We start from the raw sequence: 22,062 nt of genomic DNA on the forward strand, positions 1-22,062 counted from the left end.
CAAAAATTCCCCTGGTGAGAAATGCTATTATGAGAAGGAGTGCCTGCTTTGTGACTCACACTGTTTCATTAAAAAGATTTTTTTTTTCAAACAGAATTTCAGTAGAAGAATCCAAAGGTTTTCCAAAGCCACACCAAACACAGAACAGCTCATAATACTATTTCTTAAAGGCCTGCTACTTCAAAGGAAATCCCTCTACCTCAAAACACTAGAGATACTTAGATTCACTATCCTTTTATGTTGCACTTGCCTCTGAGCTGAGAGAGGAGGTAGGAAATGGATCAATTAAATACAGCTAACATGACTGGGCTCGTTAGAAATTAAGATGCAAGGCACTAGTGTGCAAACCAGCCGACAGCACAGGTCTTAAGACTTCCCATAGATCTCAAGAGTTAACTGGCTATAATGGTTTGGTTCAGCCATATTTGACCAGGACTGAAGAAATATAACAACATGTGATATACATGGGTATTTGGTGATGCTCATTACAGTAGTGGGCAGTGTTACAAAGAAGTTTCTTTGGTCCAGCTGGAGTGGCTCAGTTGGTTGAGCATTGTCCTGTACACCAAAAGATTATGGTTCGATTCCCAGCCAGGGCACATACCTGGGTTGCAGGTTCTAGTCCCTATTGAAGCTCATGCGGAAGGCAACCAATTGATGTTTCTCTCTTTCTCTCTCCCCTTTCCTCTTCTCTAAGCATGTCTATGGGTGAGGATATTTTTTTATATATATATATTTTATTGATATTTTACAGAGAGGAAGGGAGAGGGACAGAGAGCCAGAAACATCGATGAGAGAGAGACATCTATCAGCTGCCTCCTGCACACCCCCCACTGGGGATGTGCCCGCAACCAAGGCACACGCCCCCGACCGGAATCGAACCCGGGACCCCCCAGTCCGCAGGCCGACGCTCTATCCACTGAGCCAAACCGGTTTCGGCGGGTGAGGATATTTTTAAAAAAGTGTCTTTGAAAAGCTGACTTAGATGGTATTTATTATACCTTAGAGGGCATTAAAGGTATAAATGATCTAAGTAGAACAGAACAATATTACAGAAAGCTAATTTGTACTTATGGTAGACCAAGTACTTCATTGGTTTAGTTGGACTCGCTCACATCTTCTTAGGATTCCCAGAGTACTTGAGCAGCCCTCAGGATGAAAGAATCTTAACAGCTCTCCCTAAGGAAAAACATCTTCTCAGCAGGGCAAAGAAAAAAAAAAGGGGGGGGGGGGGATGATTTGAGATGGGAAAGATCTCCGAAGAGCTTAGAAATATGGACAAAATGACCAAGCCGGCTGGGATCTAGGCCATATCTAAGTTTCTCCTACCTGCTAACAAATCAACTTTGACATTAAAAGATACTGTACTGTAGTACAGAGGGGAGGCATGGCTTATTTAACTTGGAGCCATGTTATGACAAGTTTAATTCCTTAAGATCAAGATGACTACATATTCCTAAATGTATTGGAACATATGAGGAATTCCTTAGTAGACACTTGACTGGAACCACAAAGAAAAGATCACCTGTCCCGGCTCAGAACTAGGGTTTAGGAAAGAATGAATAGTGTGAGTGAAAAGTAGAGAGGAAATATCATCCATGTAACAGTCTCATGGACAAAACCCTAAATTTGTTTGTTTATTCAACCAAGGCACTGATAAAGAAGGTAAAATCTTCCACAAGTTGCAATATTCCAACTCTTTCTTAAGGAGTGAGAAAGCAAAGATTCTTAGGAATGTGGACCTGATAGGGGTTCAGGGAAAGTCACCTCACAGGATGATCTGAACATAAATTCCTAACTGGGCAGGTCTTGGTGAGTAGTCAGGCTCCAGGCATATAACCTCTTTAGTAAAAGGCTTATCTTTGCCTTAAGCAAGGCCTGTCCATTGTTCCTGTGCATCTAGGTTAACACACCTTTGAAATGTCTCTTTTCAGATCCTTCCTTCTAAAAGCCATCCTCCAGGGATCACAGAATCTTAAACTATCATGTAATCTGATCCCCACCTTGCTTTCTCCCACTTTCAGGTAATCTTCCTTAAGGTTCCCTCAATTCCAAATGCATAGAAGAAAGCTGCAAAATATTATTTCTTGGAAGCATTTATCTCAGCCTGTTGAGATGTTGCTTCCAGGTGTGTCTTCTGTATGGCTCAAATACATTTTCTAAAAATTCTCTACAGGTTTGGATGTCCTTACGTTAACAGAAAGAACAAAGTAATGTTAATCACCCTTCTAATAAATACATATTCCCAGCACCTAGCACAGGTCCTAGAATACTGGAGGCACTCAATAAATACTTGTTGAATAAATGAATGTCTTAGCTCAACAGATCTCCACACCACACACACACCTCACACTTTTGGGTCAGTTAAGAGAAAAGGAAAGAGGTATTCTGTCCACTTAAAAGTCTGGATTCATCCTAAGATCTTGACTTGTCTAGCTGGCTAGGGATATATAACTCAGTAAGCTCCTCTGCAGCACAAGTAGCTAAAGGCAGCAGCTGTGCCTTGGAAGAAAAATCAGGGGGAAGACAAGCACAGAAGGAAAGAGGACACTGCCACAATTAACTTCTGTTTGGAGCAACTTCAATTCTCAGGACCAAGGCAGATTGGCTTAGGCCTATCTGTAGGAGAAAACTGCTTAGCTCCATGTAAAAGAAAACCATCAAATAGTGAACAATGCTCTTACTGGGTGGATCTATCCTCTGGGAGCAAATGAAAAGATTTGTATGCATTCTGCTTAGGAAAGATCTGCCTGGTTTAGTAGTATTAAAAATAATGCTAATGGATCCACCCAAAAAATTAAGAGTTCTTTTTCTGAATTGTATATCCATCGTGGAGTTGAGGTTCAGATATAAATGGTCCTACATTTTCAGGATAACATGCAAATTCAGATTCTTGGGTCTCTCGTTAGCTCTACTGAATTCTGGGAGTGGGGCCCAGTCATCAGCATTGTTAACAAGCCCCCTAGAGCAGTGGTCGGCAAACTCATTAGTCAACAGAGCCAATATCAACAGTACAACGATTGAAATTTCTTTTGAGAGCCAAATTTTTTAAACTTAAACTTCTTCTAACACCACTTCTTCAAAATAGACTCGCCCAGGCCATGGTATTTTGTGGAAGAGCCACACTCAAGGGGCCAAAGAGCTGCATGTGGCTCGCGAGCCGCGATTTGCCGACCACTGCCCTAAAGAATATTGGGCAGAGTCAAGTTTGAAAACCCTTTGAACCATTTACAGAAAAGAGCTCAGTTGTATCTGCCTCCTTATTACAGACCTAAGAGTGCATTAGGCATTCTTACCATGCCTCCTCTAACTTGGTTTTTATAGGGACCCAGTGAATTCCTCCTTCCTCTTTATTCCCAAGAGAGGAAAGTGGTACTCTCAAATCTAACAACTCTGGGGAGATCTTGAGGTAAACAGTCTCATCAGTCTAGAAACTACCTCAGTTGCTGCTTTAAGATTAAACTTGGTTCTCTATTTGCTTCATACTTTAGGGTTGGTCTTCAGGTTATTCATTTACACCCACAACTCACCCTTTATCAATATCAGGAACTGAAACACTGGATTCAAGAATAAACCTGTGTGCTGTTATGAACATAAAATTCAAAAATAAAAACTGCTGGATAGCCCTGGCCGAGTGGCTCAGTTGGTTGGAGCATCGTCCCATACACCAAAGGTTGCAGGTTCAATTCGGAGTCAGGCACCTAGGTTGACATAGATGGTTCTCACATCAGTGTTTTCTCTCTCTCTAAAATCAATAAAAACATATCCTCAGGGGAAGGATTAAAAAAACAAAAACTGCTGGATCTATGAAGTCCCTTCTCATATTCAAGTCTATATAGCCACAGTAATCACTAGGAACCATTTGATTCAGACTAGACCATGACAAAGCTTGGAAAAGAAACAGATGGAAATTTATGCTCATTCATCATTTTAAGACTGGGATTAGGATTTAGGTTTTGAGTTGACTTCAAGATTCAGCAACCCATTGTCATTATTAAAACACCCCTACTTAAGGCTTTGTAGGAATAGGACCTATTTAAGTCACCACCACTTCCCTATGAAGTTTTTTTTCAATTTTGAAACTATCACCAAAGAAGTTTAGTTTTAGAATTGGGTTTTCCAAAATGTTAATGCGCAATAAGCTTGGGTTGAATATCACATCAGCAAAATACAAAGCATGTTCCTTTTCCCAAAGGTATTAGAGTAGCATTTCTTTGGTTAAAAGTGGCCTGGCTCAGAGTCCTTGTGACATATTTGGGGTGTGTCTTTGTTTAGTAGCAAAATGTACACATCCCATAAAGCAAACACTTTAAGAGTGAAAAATCTCTGTTTTTTTGCAAGACTTTTCAAACCCCAATGAGTAAAAGTTAACTGTGACATTGAAGAAATTATCTTCTCCTCGGGGGAACTTCTTTTATTTTATAAAAAATAAGCCCTTATGCTCTGGCCAGTGTGGCTCAGTTGGCTGGAACATCATCTCATACACAAAAAGGAGGTGGGGGGTTCGATTCCAGGTCAGGGCACATACCCAGGTTGCAGGTTTGATCCCAGGTAAGGACACGTGCGGGAGGCAGTCCATCGATGTTTCCCTCTCACATTTATCTTTCTCTTTTCTCTCTCTCTCCCTTCCTCTCTCTAAAAATCATTTTTTTTATGAAAAGGTCAAAGAAAAAATAAAAGAAGCCCTCATGGTTAATAGAGAACTCAAAACTCTGCTTTAAAAAAAGGCTTCATATGAAAAAAGAAGTCTTCATTAAGAATAGAACTTCACCCCTAGCCGGTTTGGCTCAGTGGATAGAGCGTTGGCCTGAAGACTGAAGGGTCCCAGGTTCAATTCCAGTCAAGGGCACATGCCAGGGTTGCGGGCTTGATCCCCAGTGGGGGGCATGCAGTAGGCAGCCTATCAATGATTCTCTCTCATCACTGATGTTTCTATCTCTCTCTCTCTCTTCCTCTCTGAATTCAATAAAAATATATATATAATTTTTAAATAGAACTTCTACAGGGTAGGGGACACATCATGCTCTTTGGAGACCACAGAATGCTTTCCCTTCTCCAGAAACCATGTGAAGGACCATTACCTCTAGCACACCTATGGTGAGGCACAGAAAGGCTTTCTGGTCCACTCCAATAGAGTTGGCAACTCTCCCTAATTATTTAAGAATGGAGAAAAGTAAATAACTTGAGAACCCTAGAGTGGCAGCAAAATAGAATGAGATATCCTGCTAGCATGTTTAAAGACTTATGAAAAGTCACCTTCTATGAGTCCCAGTTGATGGCTTGGTGACAATAGAGAATAGCTTAGATTTTTCTGAATGTACATGTGTATACATATATATGACTAACAAGTTGGAGTGAAAGCCTCAATGACCAGCCATTTTATAGAAGGACCCAGAAAACAGAAAACCTCTTCCTTCCAACATGGTGGGTCCTCTATGTTTTTTCCCCACATCTAGAAATCCATATTCTGAGATAAATGGGATACTATTAGGAGTTAAACACCTTACAGCAAAACCTACATTTTAATGTGGAAAGGAACGGACTCTCTAACTCTAATCCGATAAATCAGTTCTTCTCAATAGCACTCATTATTATGAACCATCCATCAATTCAGGTCAGATTGCAGTAGAGAGCATTTTGGGGAAAGCAGTCCACTCAAGGCTAAATCTCAATACCCAACAAGTTCTGAGATGAAAAAAGGCTGAGAACTGTAGAAGTGCCCCTAAAGGAACAGCACTTTCTACTTGTATGTTATTTGGCTTTTCTTTTTTTTTAAAAAAAATATATTTTATTGATGTTTTACAGAGAGGAAGGGAGAGGGATAGAGAGTTAGAAACATTGATGAGAGAGAACCATAGATCAGCTGCCTCCTGCATACTCCCCACTGGGGATGTGCCCGCAACCAAGGTACATGCCCTTGACCGGAATCGAACCTGGGACCCTTCAGTCTACAGGCCGACGCTCTATCCACTGAGCCAAACTGGTTAGGGCATATTTGGCTTTTCTAAACACTATCTCGGTAGACCCAACAAGGTAACAGGATAAGTCTCCCCATCTTAGAGGTGAAGAAATGGGGACTCTGAGGCTAAATGACTCACTTGCCCAAGGCCACGAGTAGATAGTTAATTAGTAGCTCTATCAAGAAATGAGCACAGTCATCTGACTCACAGGCCAGTGCAATTTCCAGGACCCTGTCACCTTCCTTATACTTTAGGATGAGAGGCAGTAGAGTGTAATGGTTAAGAGCCAGGTCTAACTCTGGCAGGACCTGCATTCCAATTCCAGCTCCACCACTTACTTCACTGACATCTATATTCTGTGCCCAAGAAGAGTTCCAAAGCACCCTGAAAACACAAGCAAGACGCCATGGCCTGTGTGGCTCAGTTGGATGGGCATCGTTTGGTGTACCAAAAAGTTGCTGGTTCTATTCCCAGTCAGGGCATATGCCCAGGGTATGAGCTCAGTCCCAGTAGGGGATGTGCAGGAGGCAGTCAATCTTGATGTTTCTCTCTTCCTCTCTCTCTAAAAAATAATCAATAAACCATTTAAAAAACAAAACACAAGCAAGAGCATCAACTTCCAGGCTTCTAGTCAACTGTGCACCAAAATCCTTACCCTTGTGCTTTTATGACACCAGAGCAAAAACTGCTCAGACCTTACTCAAAGGCTCCAAAATAGAAATGAGTTTCTCTTCTTATAATAATGAACAAGAGAGGAAGTGGGATGTCCTGGAAGGAAGATCCTGGGCCTGCTCCAAAATGGGAGATAGAACCATCACTGCAGAAGCATGGAAATACAAAGGTTCATCTCAAATAAACTGCACAGGAAAAACTAATTACTTTATTTGAATAAAAGAACACATTCTTAAAGCAGTGGTTCTCTATCCAGGTAGTACCCCCCATCCCCCTACAAAGATCATTTGGAAATTCCTGAGGGCATTTAGTGGGCAGGGCCAGGTATGCTCAATGTCTTGCAAAAGGACAGGATGGTCCTATAAAGAAAGTTAGCCGAAACCGGTTTGGCTCAGTGGATAGAGCGTCGGCCTGCGGACTGAAGGGTCCTGGGTTCGATTCCGGTCAAGGGCATGTACTTTGGTTGCGGGCACATCCCCAGGGGGGGGTGTGCAGGAGGCAGCTGATCGATGTTTCTCTCTCATCGATGTTTCTAGCTCTCTATCCCTCTCCCTTCCTCTCTGTAAAATATCAATAAAATATATTTAAAAAAGAAAAAAAAAAAAAAAGAAAGTTATTACCCAAAATGTTAATAGCAGCCCCCAACACATGCTTTAATAGTAATTCCCATGGTTCAGTGGCTCTTCCTACCCTGACCACAATTGGATGAAAAGAAAACTAAGATTTCATAGATGAAGAATCTGAAATTTTGGAATCCAATTATAAGCTCACAACTCCAGCATGAAACCTGGTGGTGGAATAAGGAAAAAGGAGTTTCTAGTAAAAGACATACAAGAAATTTTAGGAAACAGGGAACTCCTTCCCCAGACAAGCCTCTATAAGATTATATTTGTTTTATAATACACAAAATTCTATGATTTTAGAGAAACTTCTTACAGTGCTTTTCAATTTAAAATCAGATACTAATGACAGTTCTTTAAAAAACTTAACCACATCATCTCACAAACACAAATGACTCTTTCTGGACCAGATTTTATAGGACAGATTATTAATTTTCAAAGTTTTTAAAGTTGATCAAATGTCTAATAGTGCCAAAGGCAGTCAGTCTTGCCTGGAATCTCATTCAGGGCAGAGTTTGATGCAAGTCAGAGAAGCCTGTTCAGATAATAAAATACCATCCTAGAAATTCAAAAGCCACTTTCAAGTGTTACCTGTCATCAATCAGTCACTATTCCTCCACCTCAAATAAAATTATTTCACAAATTAAAGTTTATAGATTGAAAAAAAGAAACCCAGACTCTTTAAAAAAATAAAGGCCAATAGTAAATAGTGGCCGCACACCTCCTCTTTTGACTAATTTTCTAGAAGCCTAACCTGGCTTCTCAGGTTAGCGGAGCAAACAGACCTGTTTTCCTCCAGATGCTCCTGCCACTCATAGCCTGGAAAATCCTCCTCCAGCTTTTCGCTGGCCTGTTACCAGAAGTTCACATCGTGAATTCATCCAGATTCTCTGAATCTTCCTCTTCCCCTGTCATGCACCCACAGCCTGGCAATAAAATCTCACCTCTCTGTTATAAGAAGTTGCAGATCATCTGGAAGACCAAGCACTTACCATGGAGGGGAAGAAAAGAAGATGGGGAGAGATGGGAGAGTCACTGAGTCAAGCCTACTGCATGCAGCACAGGGACCAAAGCCCTAGTCCTGCAAAGCCTGGGAGGGAGGCTCCCTGGCTGGGCCTCCATTCAGCAGGCCACACCTGACTACGCCAACAGCCTGCTAGCTGCTCCATTTTAAACAATTCAAACAGACTTCCAGCAGGGTGGCAAAATTCAACACCCCTCTTTCCCAACTAGAGAGTGAGAGCCCTAATCCAACCACACTTGGCTCCAATTTTATTTCTTTTCACACTCTTTGTTTGGGAGACACCACTTGGTCAAATTGGATCTGTCTGTCTGGTAAGGGTGGGGGAGGCACAATGCTGCAGTTACAGAAAGCACCGAGGTTGACTTGCTATAAGTCAGGCCAGACCTCTTCTCTGAGGACGGTGATGCCATTAAGAGGGATTTCATTAGGCAGGTTTCATTCACTCTGCCCATCCACAAGTGGGTCAACGCCTGAAGTCCTAAAATGCCCGGCTCCACAGCATCGCAGAAAACCTCCTTTCTAAAGGTTCGGTATCCAATTTGTCCCTTGGCTTCGGGAACCAAGGGGACAGCAGACAGATTCTGGTCGTGCACTCTACGTCCAAACGTTCACACGCGCGCCAAGGTTTGGGGCGCTCCAGCACGCCCTTCTTTGCACTCCACCCTCCGAGGCCTCCGCCACCCGCGGACTCACCACTGTGCGAGCTGAACCACCTGGGTGCGATGTGCAGAGGTAGAGCATCCGCCAGCGAGGCTCGGGAGCCTAGGTACAGCATCCCGTCTCTATGGTGACCGCCGCCGGTCTCCTGGTAACCATTGCCTTGGGCATAGGTGGATTCGGATGCGGACCCTCCGCCGCTGGGCGCCCTCTCCGAGTCGCCGGTCCCACGAGAGGCGGGGGTGTAGAGGCCAAAGGGCACCCCTCCGGCCGTGCTGGGGTCCATGCCCATGCCCGCCACCGAGCTGACTGAGCGGCTGCGCAGCCCCATGGCCCCACCGCCCGCCCGGTAGTGCCCAAAGTGGGGCGCCCCTCCCGGCGGGGGCACGGCGCTGTCATCAGTGGAGACCCCCGGGAAGGGTCCCCGGGACCGGGCCGCCGTGCTCTGCTTGCCCCCCATGCTCGCCCGGGCCCCGATGGGGCGGGAACCTGGAGGCCGAGGCCCTCCCCCACTTCTCAGCGGCGGGGAGAGGGCTGGGCAAGCATAAAGGGGAAGGGAGTCAAAAAGGAGATCGGGAGGGGAAAAAAGAAAAAGAAAAAAGAAAACCCGTGGGGCGGAAGAGGCAGGCGGGCGGGGATCCCAAACTAAGAATTTAAAACGATCCGAGCCAAGCGCATGTTTCCCCTCAAGGTCCAAAGAGGCGCAGTCCGGCGCGGGTTCGGCGCGCCACAGGCCGCCCCCGGGCTCCCGAAAGCCGGGGGAGCCGCAGGGAGGGAGGGAGGGAGGCGGCGGGCAGGCGCGGGGAGGCGCCGGAGGAGGCCGCCGACCGGACCGGAGGAGGCGGAGGAGGGCTGGGGGCGCCGGGTGCGTCCCCCGCTTCAGGACGCCGCGACCATGAACGGCGGCCCAGACCCCTCCAGGCCTCGGGCGGGCTGCGGCGCTGGGCGGCCAAGCGGAGCTCGGGAAGCCGCGGTCGCGTCGCGTCGCGCTCTCGCTCCAGCTGCTGCCGGCCCCGCCAGCCGCGCCGCCTCGCCGGGTCCCGGGCTGCGCTCGCCGGCGCTCCTCGCCGCCGTGGAGACAATGGAGGGCGGCAGAGCGCAGGCGCGGCCCGCGCCCCCTCCCCTTCCCCCCCCCCCGGCGGCTTAACCCCTTCGCGGCCCCTGCGGCGCCGGGCCGCGGACGCCCTGGAGGCCCCCGCCCTGCCACCCAGCCTCTGCGGGCCTGTGACCTGAGGGGCCTGAGGGCCGTCAGAAACGGGAGCAAGGCATCTTTTCAAAGAAAACACTCTTTAAGTCCCTGAAAGTAGCTAATTATCCGGGGGAAACCACCTGTGGGGGAGGGGCGGCGATGTTCCCAAGGGGTGGGAAGGAAGCACGAGGAAGACTCAAGATTACTCCAGACGCCTACCTGGCTCTCAGGGTCACTGGTCAAGCTCCCCGACCGGCTCAACTTTGCCCCCACAGCACCCTCTGGTGGACGCTCTGTCCGTTCTTAGAAGGTTCTCCATCCAAGGACCCCTAAGATCAGGAAGCTTAACATTTGGGGGTTGGGGCGGGGGTAGCTGTTTGGTGACAAACAGCGTACTGTGGCACTGTCCGTATTTTGCTGACAGGAGATCGGAACTTATTTTGGGCTTAGCTAAAATGTGATCCTGAAAGTCATGAATTGTGTGATAAAAGGTGAAAAGATAAAGACATGGAAACTGAATAATGCAGCTAGACTAGTGATTTTAGAAACTCCCTAGTTCAAGGAGTCTCTTGTTTTGTTTACCTGTTATCTTGGCACGCACCACAGGGCCTGGGACACAATGGGTGTTCAAAAGATTTTTGTTGACCAAGTCTGCATTTTGCAATATGTCCCTGTCACATTTTCTCATTCATTCATTCATTCATTCACTCACTATTTTTCAAGTACCAAGTGCTTTCAATTAACACCACCTGGTCTAATTGACTTCCAAATCAAGGAGCCAAAACAGTGCGGACAGTAAAGGGATGCTGTGATAAATCTAACCAGAGTCACCTCACAGGGTGATCTGACCATAAATTCCTAACTGGACAGGTCATGATGGGTAGTCACATCCCAGGTATGTAACTTCTTTCCCTTAAGCAAGTCCTGTCCATTGTTTCTGTGCGTCTAGGTTAACATGCCTTTGAAATGCCTCTTTTTTAGACCCCTTGAAGGAAGGTATAACCATCCTCAAGGGAGCACATAATCTTAACTATCGTGTAGATTGCTTTCTCCCACTTTCATGTAATCTTCCTTATGTTTCCCCCTTAATTCCAAATCTGTAAAAGGAACTGCAAAACTTTCACTCTTCAGAGCATTGGAGATCTTGCTTCCTGGTAATTGTCATCAGTTTGGTTAAAATAACCTCTTTTACAAATTCTCTACAGGTTTGGATGTTTATTGGGTGTAGAGAAATATTAAAAGAAAACAAACAAACAAAAAGAAGCACTGGTCTGTCATAGGTATTGATTGTCCTGGTGTGACCAGTTTGAAAAGAAACAGGAGGAAGACTTTTCAAGCATGGAATGCTTGGGAGTAAGCAAAAAGCCCTGCAGAAGGAGGTCAACAGTTCTGTAGGAGAGCCCTGGCTGGTGTTGCTCAGTTGGTTGGAGCCTCATCAGTGCACCGAAGGGTCTCAGGTTCAATTCCCAGTCAAGGCACAAACCCAGGTTTTGGGTTCTTTGATCCCCAGCCTGGATAAATACCAGAGACAACCAATCGACCTCTCTCTCTCTCTCTCTCTCTCTCTCTCTCTCTCATCAATTAAAAAAACAACAACATATCCTCAGATGAGGATTTAAAAAACACAACAGAGTTCCGTAGGAGAAATGAATGTAAAAAAAAACAACACAAAATGTTCCAATACCCAAGAAATTATCTTTAAGTGGCTAAATGATAAATTTGTGCATACTTAAGATCCTAATGAGTGATCTGAAGAAAAATGAAAAAGCTTAGATTTAACCCAATTTCCTCCCTGAAGAAAGATTATGGTAGCAGAAAAGGGGTGGTTCAGTACTCTGCAGAAAAAAGAATACCAGATCCCCTGACAGCTCTCTATTGGGGAGATAAAAGCTTCCTTGTTTTTCTTCAAATCATTCATTAGGATCTTAGGTGTGCACAAATTTCTTTTTAAGCACTTAAGGATAATTTCTTGGGTATTGAAACATGTTGTTTTTCCTCCATTCCTACAATCAATAAGGGTTACAGGTTCACTTCTGGGCCAAGGGCACTTACCTGGTTTGTAGGTTCAATCCTGGCCTCGGTTGGGGTGCCTGTGGGAGGCAACCAATCAATGTGTCTCTCTCACATCTCCATCTCTCTCTCTCTCTCTCTCTCTCTCTCTCTCTCTCTCTCTCTCTCTCTCCCACTCTCTCTAAAAAATCAATGGGAGCCCTAGTCTGTTTTGGTTCAGTGGACAGAGCATCGGCCTGCGGACTGAAGGGTCCCTGGTTTGATTCTGGTCAAGGGCAGCCAAACGATGGTTCTCTCATCATTGATGTTTCTATCTCTCTCTCCCTTCCTCTCTGATATCAATAAAAAAATATATATTTTTAAAAATCAATGGGAAAAATATCTTCCAGTAAGGATTCACACACACACACACACACACACACACACACACGTACTGTAATCATCTAACTAGCTTCTGATTTACCTATTCATTCAACACTTTTTAGTGTATTGAACAAAATATGAATATCTAATAAGTGCTAGGCACTGCACTAAGTTCTGGGATACAGTGGTGATCCAGACAGATGGAGGAGTCCTTGTTCTCATAGAGCTTCAGAAGAACCTCTTCACACCCACTAGGATGGTTAAATCAAAGAGGACAAAATAAAGAAAAAAAATAAAGAGAACAATAACAACTGTTGGTGAGATGTATAGAATTCAGAACCCTCATACCTTACTGTTGGAATGCAAAATGGTACGCCTGCTGTGGAAAACAGTCTGGCAGTTTATCAAAAAAGATTAAACATAAAGTTATCATACGACCCAGCAATACCATTCCTAGGTAATAGTTCCAGAAGAAATGAAAACACATGTCCACAGAAAAACTGGTACATGAGTGTTCATAGCAGCATTATTCAAAATAACTAAAAAGTGAAAACTAACCCAAATGATGATCAGCTGATGAATAAATAGATATGGTATATCTAGAGAATGGACTATAGATAAAAAGAAAAAAAAAGGCATAAAAAGAAATAAAATGCTGATACAAGCTACAACATGGATGAACCTTGAAAACATTTTACTAAGTAAAAGAAGCCAATCACAAAAGACCTCATATTGTATGATTTCAGTTATATGAGATGTCCAGAATAAGAAAATCCATTGAGGCCCTAACTGGTTTGGCTCAGTGGATAGAGGGTTGGCCTGTGGACTGAAAGGTCCCAGGTTCGATTCCGGTCAAGGGCATGTACCTTGGCTGCAGGCACATCCCCAGTAGGAGGTGTGCAGGAGGCGGCTGATCGATGTTTCTCTCTCATCGATGTTTCTGACTCTTTGTCCCTCTCCCTTCCTCTCTGTAAAAAAAAATCAATAAAATATATTTAAAAAAGAAAAAGAAAATCCATTGATATAGAAAAATTAATAGTTGCCAGGGCCTGGGGGAAGGGGAAAATGGAGAATGACTGCTAGTGGTTTTCTTTTTAGAGTAGTGAAAAGGTTCTGAAATTAAATAATAGTGATGGTTGCCAAAACTTGTGAATATACTAAAAACCACTGAATTATACCCTCAAAAGGGTGAATTTTATGGTATGTCAATTACAGTGCAATACACACAGACGCATTACCGTGTACATGAAGCACTGAAGCAGGCAGTGACAATACAGTGTGGAAGATAAGCCTACCAGAGGCCTAGCATGTAGTTGGCACTCAATAAGTATTTGTCAAACGAATGAATGAATGACTAAATACTATGAGAGTGAAAGAGAATGGTGCTGATGAAAGGAGACAGGCACAAACACAGTGATTCTAAGCCAAAACCTTGTTAAAAAGCATAATTCAACCAAGTAAATTTGAACATCTGATAGGCTTTATTAAGTGATTCATGAATCGGGCAGCATCCCACCTAGCAACTAAAAGAGCTCCCCCATGTGTTGTACAAAATGGAAGATTTTTTTTTTTTGTGTGTGTGTGTGTGTGTGTGTGTGTGTGTGTGTGTGTGTGTTTTATAGGCAGAAAGAGGGTAGGACTAAGAAGTTAAAAATGAGGGTGGGAACTAAGAAATTCAAAGGATGGGTTATTTTAGGCAAGGACACCTTCCCTTAAGAAAAGGCAGATTACCTCACTAGTATTGGTCAGGAAATTCCAGACTGACTAAGATTATGCTCTGGGAGAGGTTGAAACTGCTGTTAGAATTAGGTATTAAATCTAGGTTTGGTATTACGGGCTTTCAGCAAGAGTAATGCCACCTGGGACCTGTGGTTTTCTGTTTAACCTCCTAAAAGGTGAGTTGATTAGCCAGAGAATGAGGTAGAAGGGGAGAACTGTGTTTCAGGAAGAGAAGACTGCTCCAAGTCAAGGAAAAAGCATGTTTGAAGGCTTACAGCACATGGTGTCTTCAAGGGCCTGAAGGATGCAGTATAGCTGCAATGAAAGGAGGTAGGAGCCAAAGATGAAGCTAGTCCTCAGGGCAGACAACAGGGTCCTGGACCATATCCTTAGGGGGTTGGGGAACTATGAAAGATTTATCACCTATAGTTAAAAATAACAATGACCAATTCTTGGGGGAAAAGGGGAGTGGGGGGTGTGGGAAGAGACTGGACAAAAAGCATACACCTATGGATGAGGACAGTCGGGGGGAGGTAAGGGCAGAGGGTGGGGTAGGAACCTGGTGGAGGGGAGCTATGGGGGAAAAAAAGAGGAACAATTGTAATAATCTGAACAATAAAGATTTATTAAATTAAAAAAAAATAATAACAATGACCAGCCCTGGGTGGTGTTGCTCAGTTGGTTGGGCATTGTCCTGTGCACCAAAGGGATCTGTACAGGAGAGCCTATCAATGTCTACCTCTCTCTCTCTCTCTCTCTCCCCTCCCCCTCCCTCTTACTCTCCCTCTCCCACTCTCTCTCAAAATCAATTTAAAAAATAGCCCTAGCCAGTTTGGCTCAGTGGATGGAGTATCAACCTGCGGAATGAAGGGTCCTGGGTTCTATTCTAGTCAAGGGCACATGCCAGGGTTGCAGACTTGATCCCCAGTAGGGGGCATGCAGGAGGCAGCCAATCGATGATTCTCTCTCATCATTGATGTTTCTATCTCTCTCTTCCTCTCCTTTCCTCTCTGAAATCAATAAAAATATTAAAAATAATAATCCTATCTAATAAAGAGGGGAATATGCTAATTGACCCTCACGCCATCGCAAAAGATGGCGGCACCCACAGCCAATAAGGAGGGAATATGCTAATTGATTGCCCCGCCTTCAAAGATGGCCACGCTCACAGCCACAAGATTGCGGCGCCCAGTCCCCTCAGCTCTGCCGGGGCACCTGCCTCTGGAGTCCCCCAGTCCTCTCAGCTCCCCAGCCACCCAGGGCTGGCCCAAGGGGCAGGCAAGCCTTGGATGGTGGCTGCCCAGCCTCCCAGGGCTGGCCCAAGGTGCAGGCAAGCCTCGGATGGTATCTGCCCAGGGCCACCTGAGGCTCAGGTAACCGGGACCAGCCAAGGCTTGTGCTGCTGGCAGTGGCAGCAGCAGAGGTGTGATGGGGCATCACCTTCCCCTGATCACCAGGTTGCCTCCCGCCCCTGAGGGCTCCCAGACTATGAGAGGGGGCAGGCTGGGCTGAGGGACCCCCTCCCTCCAGTGCATGAATTTTCATGCACTGGGCCTCTAGTAATAATAATAATAATAACAACAACAACAACAACAATGACCAATGATTAATGAACACTGAAGATGTCAAGACTTAAAAAATTAAGAAACTTTCCCTCCTCCCCAAATAAAGGTCTATATTTTATTAGCTTACATATTCGTAAAGGTACTGGGTAGGAACATGAAACAACATAATGTCCCCTGGGAGTAGGCAGCAGGTTCTGGAGAGTTGGGTGACAGGATGGATGAAAACTATATCCTTTCATTATATACCTTTGTGTTTGAGCCATGATTTATAGAAAGGTAGAGAGGTAGAGGTTTATATAAAGTACATACCACAAGCACACTAAAAAGTCACACAGCTGGTAAGAGCAGGGCTGGACTTCTAAGCTTTTCAATGAACATGCTCACCAAGGAATTTTGAGGTGACAATTTCATTTTCTCTGTATGCTTTCCAAAGGGGTGAAGAAGATTAGACCTGCTTAACAGGTATAATGTTTTGTAATTTAATAATTTTCCCTTCAAGTTTCTATTTCCATCTCGTGGTTACCATAAGCCAGTCTCTCATCTGGCACCACTGAACAGCTGAGACCTTGAACTCAGGTGAGGCCTTCACTCTCTGCAATGTGCCAACACTAAATTTAGGTGCCCCGTGGGACCCTGAATGGCCACCTTCCTCAGGCAATGCCCTTGTTATCTCCTTGTGCATTTATTCAAACGACAATACCCTCTCTGAAATGAAAATATTAAGATTCGAAAAGAATATTGGGAACTAGTTAAGGTTATGGGGAATAATAACCATGCTCTGTTAACCACGATTGTTCTGGTTAAAGAAAGGACATTCTAACCTGGCTGGGAGTGATACACCCCCAGGATCTGGGAGTTAACCTTGGACCTGGGAATCAACCTTGGAATGTGGTCCATTCTCATTCAAGAACTGCCTATTATCACGGAAAGATTAATAACCTTGTTGCCCAAACAATGAAGTCATACTCCAGCCAGAATTGCCTACTTCCCGATTTCTATAACCCCTACTTCTTCATGTAATCTTTGTCCTACCCTATATAAGCAGCTGGCTAATGGGGGCTACAGAACAGATTTTTGTGGATGACCTACTGCTATCCCATACTGTATTGGAATAAACACTCATATATGATTCAACCCTCTCTGCTTAATTGGCTCAAGTAGTGACAGGCAGCTCGGACCCATTGATTGTCCAGTTACAATTTTACCCTTTAAAAAACAGAAAACAAAAACCAATTCTACCCTTTACATCTTACAGAGAGATAGAGACTCAAAGCATAGCAACAAGCATCCACTGAGACCTGCAGCCTCCGATTACTTTCAATTTATCATTTGTTACATCAAGAGTCCAATATGTGTTTTGCTCTAAGTCTCTCCTGTGGGTTCTTGGTTTAAAGTTAATGGGTCTGGGGAGGTGTCAAATCATTTTGGATACTCTCAATGCCAAGATATCAGGCACAGAAATGGCCCCAGCTAGATTTGGGACTCTATTTTTTTAAAGCTTCACATCTTCATGTTCTCACTGACCCTGGGCAAGCTGCTCTTCTTCAGCTATGAAACAGGGTTAATAAAGCACTGACCCACCTACCAGAATAGTCAGGAGAAAGAGCTGAATAAAACTGGTGTTGCCAAGACCTGCAAACAGGAGCGCATAATAATGCTGCAAAGCCCAGTTTTAAACATCTCTGGAAGGCCCTAACTGGTTTGGCTCAGTGGATAGAGCGTCGGCCTGTGGACTCAAGGGTCCCGGGTTCGATTCCAGTCAAGGGCATGTACCTTGGTTGCAGGCACATCCCCAGTAGGGAGTGTGCAGGAGGCAGCTGATCGATGTTGCTCTCTCATCGATGTTTCTAGCTCTCTATCCCTCTCCCTTCCTCTCTGTAAAAAAAAAAAAAAAATCAATAAAATATATATATATTTTTTAAACATCTCTGGAAGAATGTAAGTCTGGGACATAAAGGGTTCAGAAAATGAGGGGAATGGCTTCTTAGGGCTCCTCCTGGGAAGCTGTGAAACCCGTGCCCTCCTCTCCATCCCCATAAACCAGAGGGTGTGGAGGGCTTCCTATGACTTCAGAGGGAGCACCCTGCACCTCCTCTGGGGATAGGCAAGTATTTTTCTCCCAGACCTCTCAGAGCACTTTATGCTTTTATTGTTTTGCTTGAAAAGAGAAACTTAAACAGAGAAACTAGGGTAATGGGCAACCAAATGCACCTAGCAACGAGCTCCAGCATGTGGGCATGTCCACAAATCTTTGTTGACTGATGAAGAGAGGGAAAATGCTAGTGGGGTTCAAGGCAGGATTCCAATATTCCCAGATGCAAACAGATGGAAGGGTCAGCTAACTCGACATTCTGCAGAAGAGGAAACAGAAAACTAGAAAGATGAAGGGTTCTGTTCAAATTTGCAAGGCTAGTTGCTGATAAGAGACAGCCAATACCCTGGATTTCTAGTTGGTCACAGATCCTGCCTTCTTAGCAAGAGGCCTTCTGAAAAGACACTGTTTGGTGATAAGGGCCCTGTGGCCTGGTCAGCAAGTTGAAGTCTACTTGACAAGGGATGGGACTCCCAACATTCCCCAGTCTCTGATTCAGACTTGATATTCATATGTGGATCTCAGAGGTACTAGTACACAGCAATGAAGCAGCAGCCCGAGAGCTCTGGATTTGACCACATTCCAAGGTTGATTCCCAGGTCCAAGTTGTCATCAGTTTGGCTTTCTTTCTTTCCTTTTTAAATATGTTTTTGTTTATTTTAGATATTTTAGAGAAAGATTAAAGAAAGAGAGAGAGAGAGAGAGAGAGAGAAAGAGAGAGAGAGAGAGAGAGAAATATCAATTGGCTGCCTCTTGCATGCACCCCATGGGGGATAGAGCCTGCAACTCCCACATGTGTACTGAGCGGGAATCGAACTGGTGACCACTCAGTGCATGGGACGACACTCAACTAATTGAGCCACAGTGGCCAGGGCACCTGGGAATGTTTTTAATTGATTTGAGAGAGAGAGGGTTGGGGGAGAGAGAAACATCAATGTGTGAGAGAGAAACATCATTGGTTGCCTCCATTTTTGTAAAATATACTTTTTATTGATTTCAGAGAGGAAGGGAGAGGGAGAGAGAGATAGAAACATCAATGATGAGAGAGAATCCAGCACCCTATTGGAGATCCAGCTCAAAACCTGGGCATGTACTGTTGACCAGAATCGAACCCAGAACCCTTCAGTCCGAAGGCCGATGCTCTATCCACTGAGCCAAGCCAACGAGGGCTTGGTTGCCTCTTATACCCACCCTGACCAGGGATCAAACCTGTAACCTTGGTATGCGCTCTGATCGGGAATCGAGCTCGAAATCTTTTGGTGCATGGGGACAACACTTAACCAACTGAGCCACCCAGCTGGGCCAGAGTCCCTACTCTTTCATGATGACAGTGTGGGTGGGAGATGGAAAGAAAGGGCCCTAGAAAGCAGTTTGAAAGGTGCTCATGCTTCCTCTCTCAAAAATTCTACCAGGCTCTTTTCACATTTAAGAAAGAAAACATTGAGAGAACACAGAGCACCAAGGATTTGAAACCCAGAGTACTTTCTGTGCCTATGAACCATGACAAGCAGATTTTTGAGAATTAGACAACTAAAGAGGTGGGAGTGGGGAAGTGTTGTATAAATGCTCAGGCCAGGGCAATCCTACTGGTTTCAGTGGGAAACAGATTACTAAACTATATACACACTAGAGGCCCAGTGCATGAAATTCATGCACAGGTAGGGTCCTTAGGCCTGGCTGGTGATCAGGGCTGATCTGCAGGGCGACCGGCGAGGCAATTGGGGGGCGGGCCTGCTGGCACCTGCCTTGGCTGGCCTGGCCCTGTCCCCCGCTGCTGCAGCTGGTCGGGGCCTGTGGGCTGGGGGAAGCTCCTGTGTTGAGCATCTGCACCCTGGTGGTCAGTGCTCATCATAGCAACTGGTTGGTCAATTAGCATATTAGGCTTTTATTATATAGGATATAGACAGACAGAGAACTTTGGAATATACCTATATCTACATCTATATCTATAAAATACAGTAAAACTCACCTGCCTAAGCAGGGTCCTTCCTAACTAGCCCTTTCCAACTTTTCTAGCTGTATTTCTTGCTGCAACCTGTCAGATACTCTATTTACTAATCACTCATTCAGTGGTATTTATTGAGCACTCAGGACATCTCAGGAAATAGGTAAATAAACAACTAAGAATACTGTGTGTTAATTAATTAATTCATATTGAGGACGATAAGGGGTTCTATAGAAAATAATCTCACAGGGTGATTTGATCATAAATTCCTAACTGGGCAGGCTAGAATGGGTAGTCACATCTCAGGCATATAACTTTTTTTTTTAATGTATTTTATTGATTTTTTACAGAGAAGAATAGAGAGTTAGAAACATTGATGAGAGAGAAACATCGATCAGCTGCCTCCTGCACACCCCCCACTGGGGATATGCTCACAACCAAGGCACATGCCCTTGACTGGAATCAAACCTGGGACCCTTCAGTCTGCAGGCCGACGCTCTATCCACTGAACCAAACTGGTTAGGGCAGGCATATAACTTTTTATTTATTTATTTTTTTAATATATTTTATTAATTTCCACAGAGAGGAAGGAAGAGGGACAGAGAGCTAGAAACATCGATGAGAGAGAAACATCGATCAGCTGCCCCCTGCACACCCTCCACTGGGGATGTGCCCGCAACCAAGGCACATGCCCCCGACCGGAATCGAACCCGGGACCCCTGAGTCCACAGGCCGACGCTCCATCCACTGAGCCAAACTGGTTAGGGCTAACTTTTTATTTTTAAAACAATTTTTATTGACTTCAGAGAGAATCCTCAAGAGGGAGAGAGAGAGAGAAAGAGAGAGATACCGATCTGTTGGCGCCCCAACCTGGGATCAAACCTGTAACCTGGTATGTGGCCTGACTGGGAATTGAACCTGCCACCTTTCAATGTATGGATGATGCTTCAACCAACTGAACCACACTGGCCCAGGAAGGCATATAACTTTTTTAGTAAAAGGTTTATCTTTGCCTTAAGCAAGCCCTGTCCATTGTTTTTTGGGCATCCAGGTTAACACACCTTTGCAATAAGGTTAACCACCCCTAAGAAAGCAAATACTACTATAATCTTGTTAACTATCCTGTAATCCAATCCCTGCCTTGCTTTCTCCCACCTTTATGTAATCTTTCTTCCCTTCTTTCCTTCCTTTTATCTCAAATGCATTAAAACACACACACACACACACACACACACACAACACCTGCCAAACTGTCATTTTCCTGAGCATTTGAGATCTTGCTTCCTGGCAGTTGTCATCAGTCTGGCTCATATAAAAATTCTTTACAGGTTTGGATGTTTCTTACATTGACAATATATTCCTATGTGATGGCATGAGCTACCATAGGAAGTATTCTTCATCTTTCCTTCTCCCAGCCCTTGAACCTGGTTTACAGTTTTCCCCCTTGCTGGCTCTCTGAGCTGAGGCCCTTCTCTCCAGAGCAGTCTTTGGCCTTTTGTGATGGAGAACTTGGAGGAAACTGGGAGGCAGGAAGACAGGCCAATACAGGAGGATGGAGGACAGGGCCCTAGGAGTTCTTTAAGGGCTGCAGTTTGTGAGAATAACTGAGAGATGGATGGGAAAGAAACAAAGGATTTTAAGGGAATGATTGGTGGTTCTGTATTCTATTCTGGATGTAAAGAATTGCAAATAAAGACTGTGCATAGTTTTATTTAGAGAGTGAGGAAGGGAGGGAAGGAGAGACACACACACCTTGGTCAGTTGCCTCCCGCACATACACCAACCGTGATCAAACGTACAACCTGGGTATGTGCCCTAACCAGGAATTGAAGTGGCTGCCTTTCTGTGCATGGGATAATGCTCAACCAACTGAGCCACACCTGCCAGGACAAGACTATGAATAGTTTTAAAAATTGCCTTTTGGTTTCATAGAAAGCATCTTTTTGACCTATACAGCACTCTGGGGGCATGACTTTATATGCTTTTCACATTCACTTACTGGGTAAATATTCATGGAGTGCCTTGTATATGCAGTCACCATGCAGGGCTGAACAAGACAGACCTTGTCCTACTGAAGCTTAAAAATATGAAACAAACACATACATAATGAATTACAAATTGCGATGTATTTTGAAGGAAAGAAAGGAGCACAGTGCCATGAGTATTAATTGGGGAACTGCTTTACACCTTTGGAATGTGTCCTGCTCTTCACACTTCAGGGTCTTTGTTCACACTTTTCATGCTGA

The 22,062-nt window shown here is 44.6% G+C and overlaps 1 protein-coding gene across 3 annotated transcripts in view; it reads right to left on the reverse strand.

The window, feature by feature from the left end:
• The window catches only part of ZNRF1 (zinc and ring finger 1), a 113,622-nt gene extending 103,602 nt beyond the window's left edge, over positions 1-10,020 (reverse strand). For 2 of the 3 annotated variants that reach the window (XM_080644339.1, XM_080644338.1), the window contains exon 1: positions 8,970-10,014. In XM_080644339.1, the coding sequence (XP_080500465.1) occupies positions 8,970-9,393 (424 nt within the window). In that variant the 5' untranslated portion in view covers positions 9,394-10,014. Of the gene's footprint in view, positions 1-8,969 lie in introns of all 3 variants that reach the window. The other variant, XM_080644337.1, reaches the window with a different exon arrangement.
• Between the last annotated feature and the right edge of the window lie 12,042 nt (positions 10,021-22,062).

Source organism: Plecotus auritus (assembly GCF_963455305.1).
Source record: "Plecotus auritus genome assembly, chromosome: 10".
Taxonomy (NCBI): domain Eukaryota; kingdom Metazoa; phylum Chordata; class Mammalia; order Chiroptera; family Vespertilionidae; genus Plecotus; species Plecotus auritus.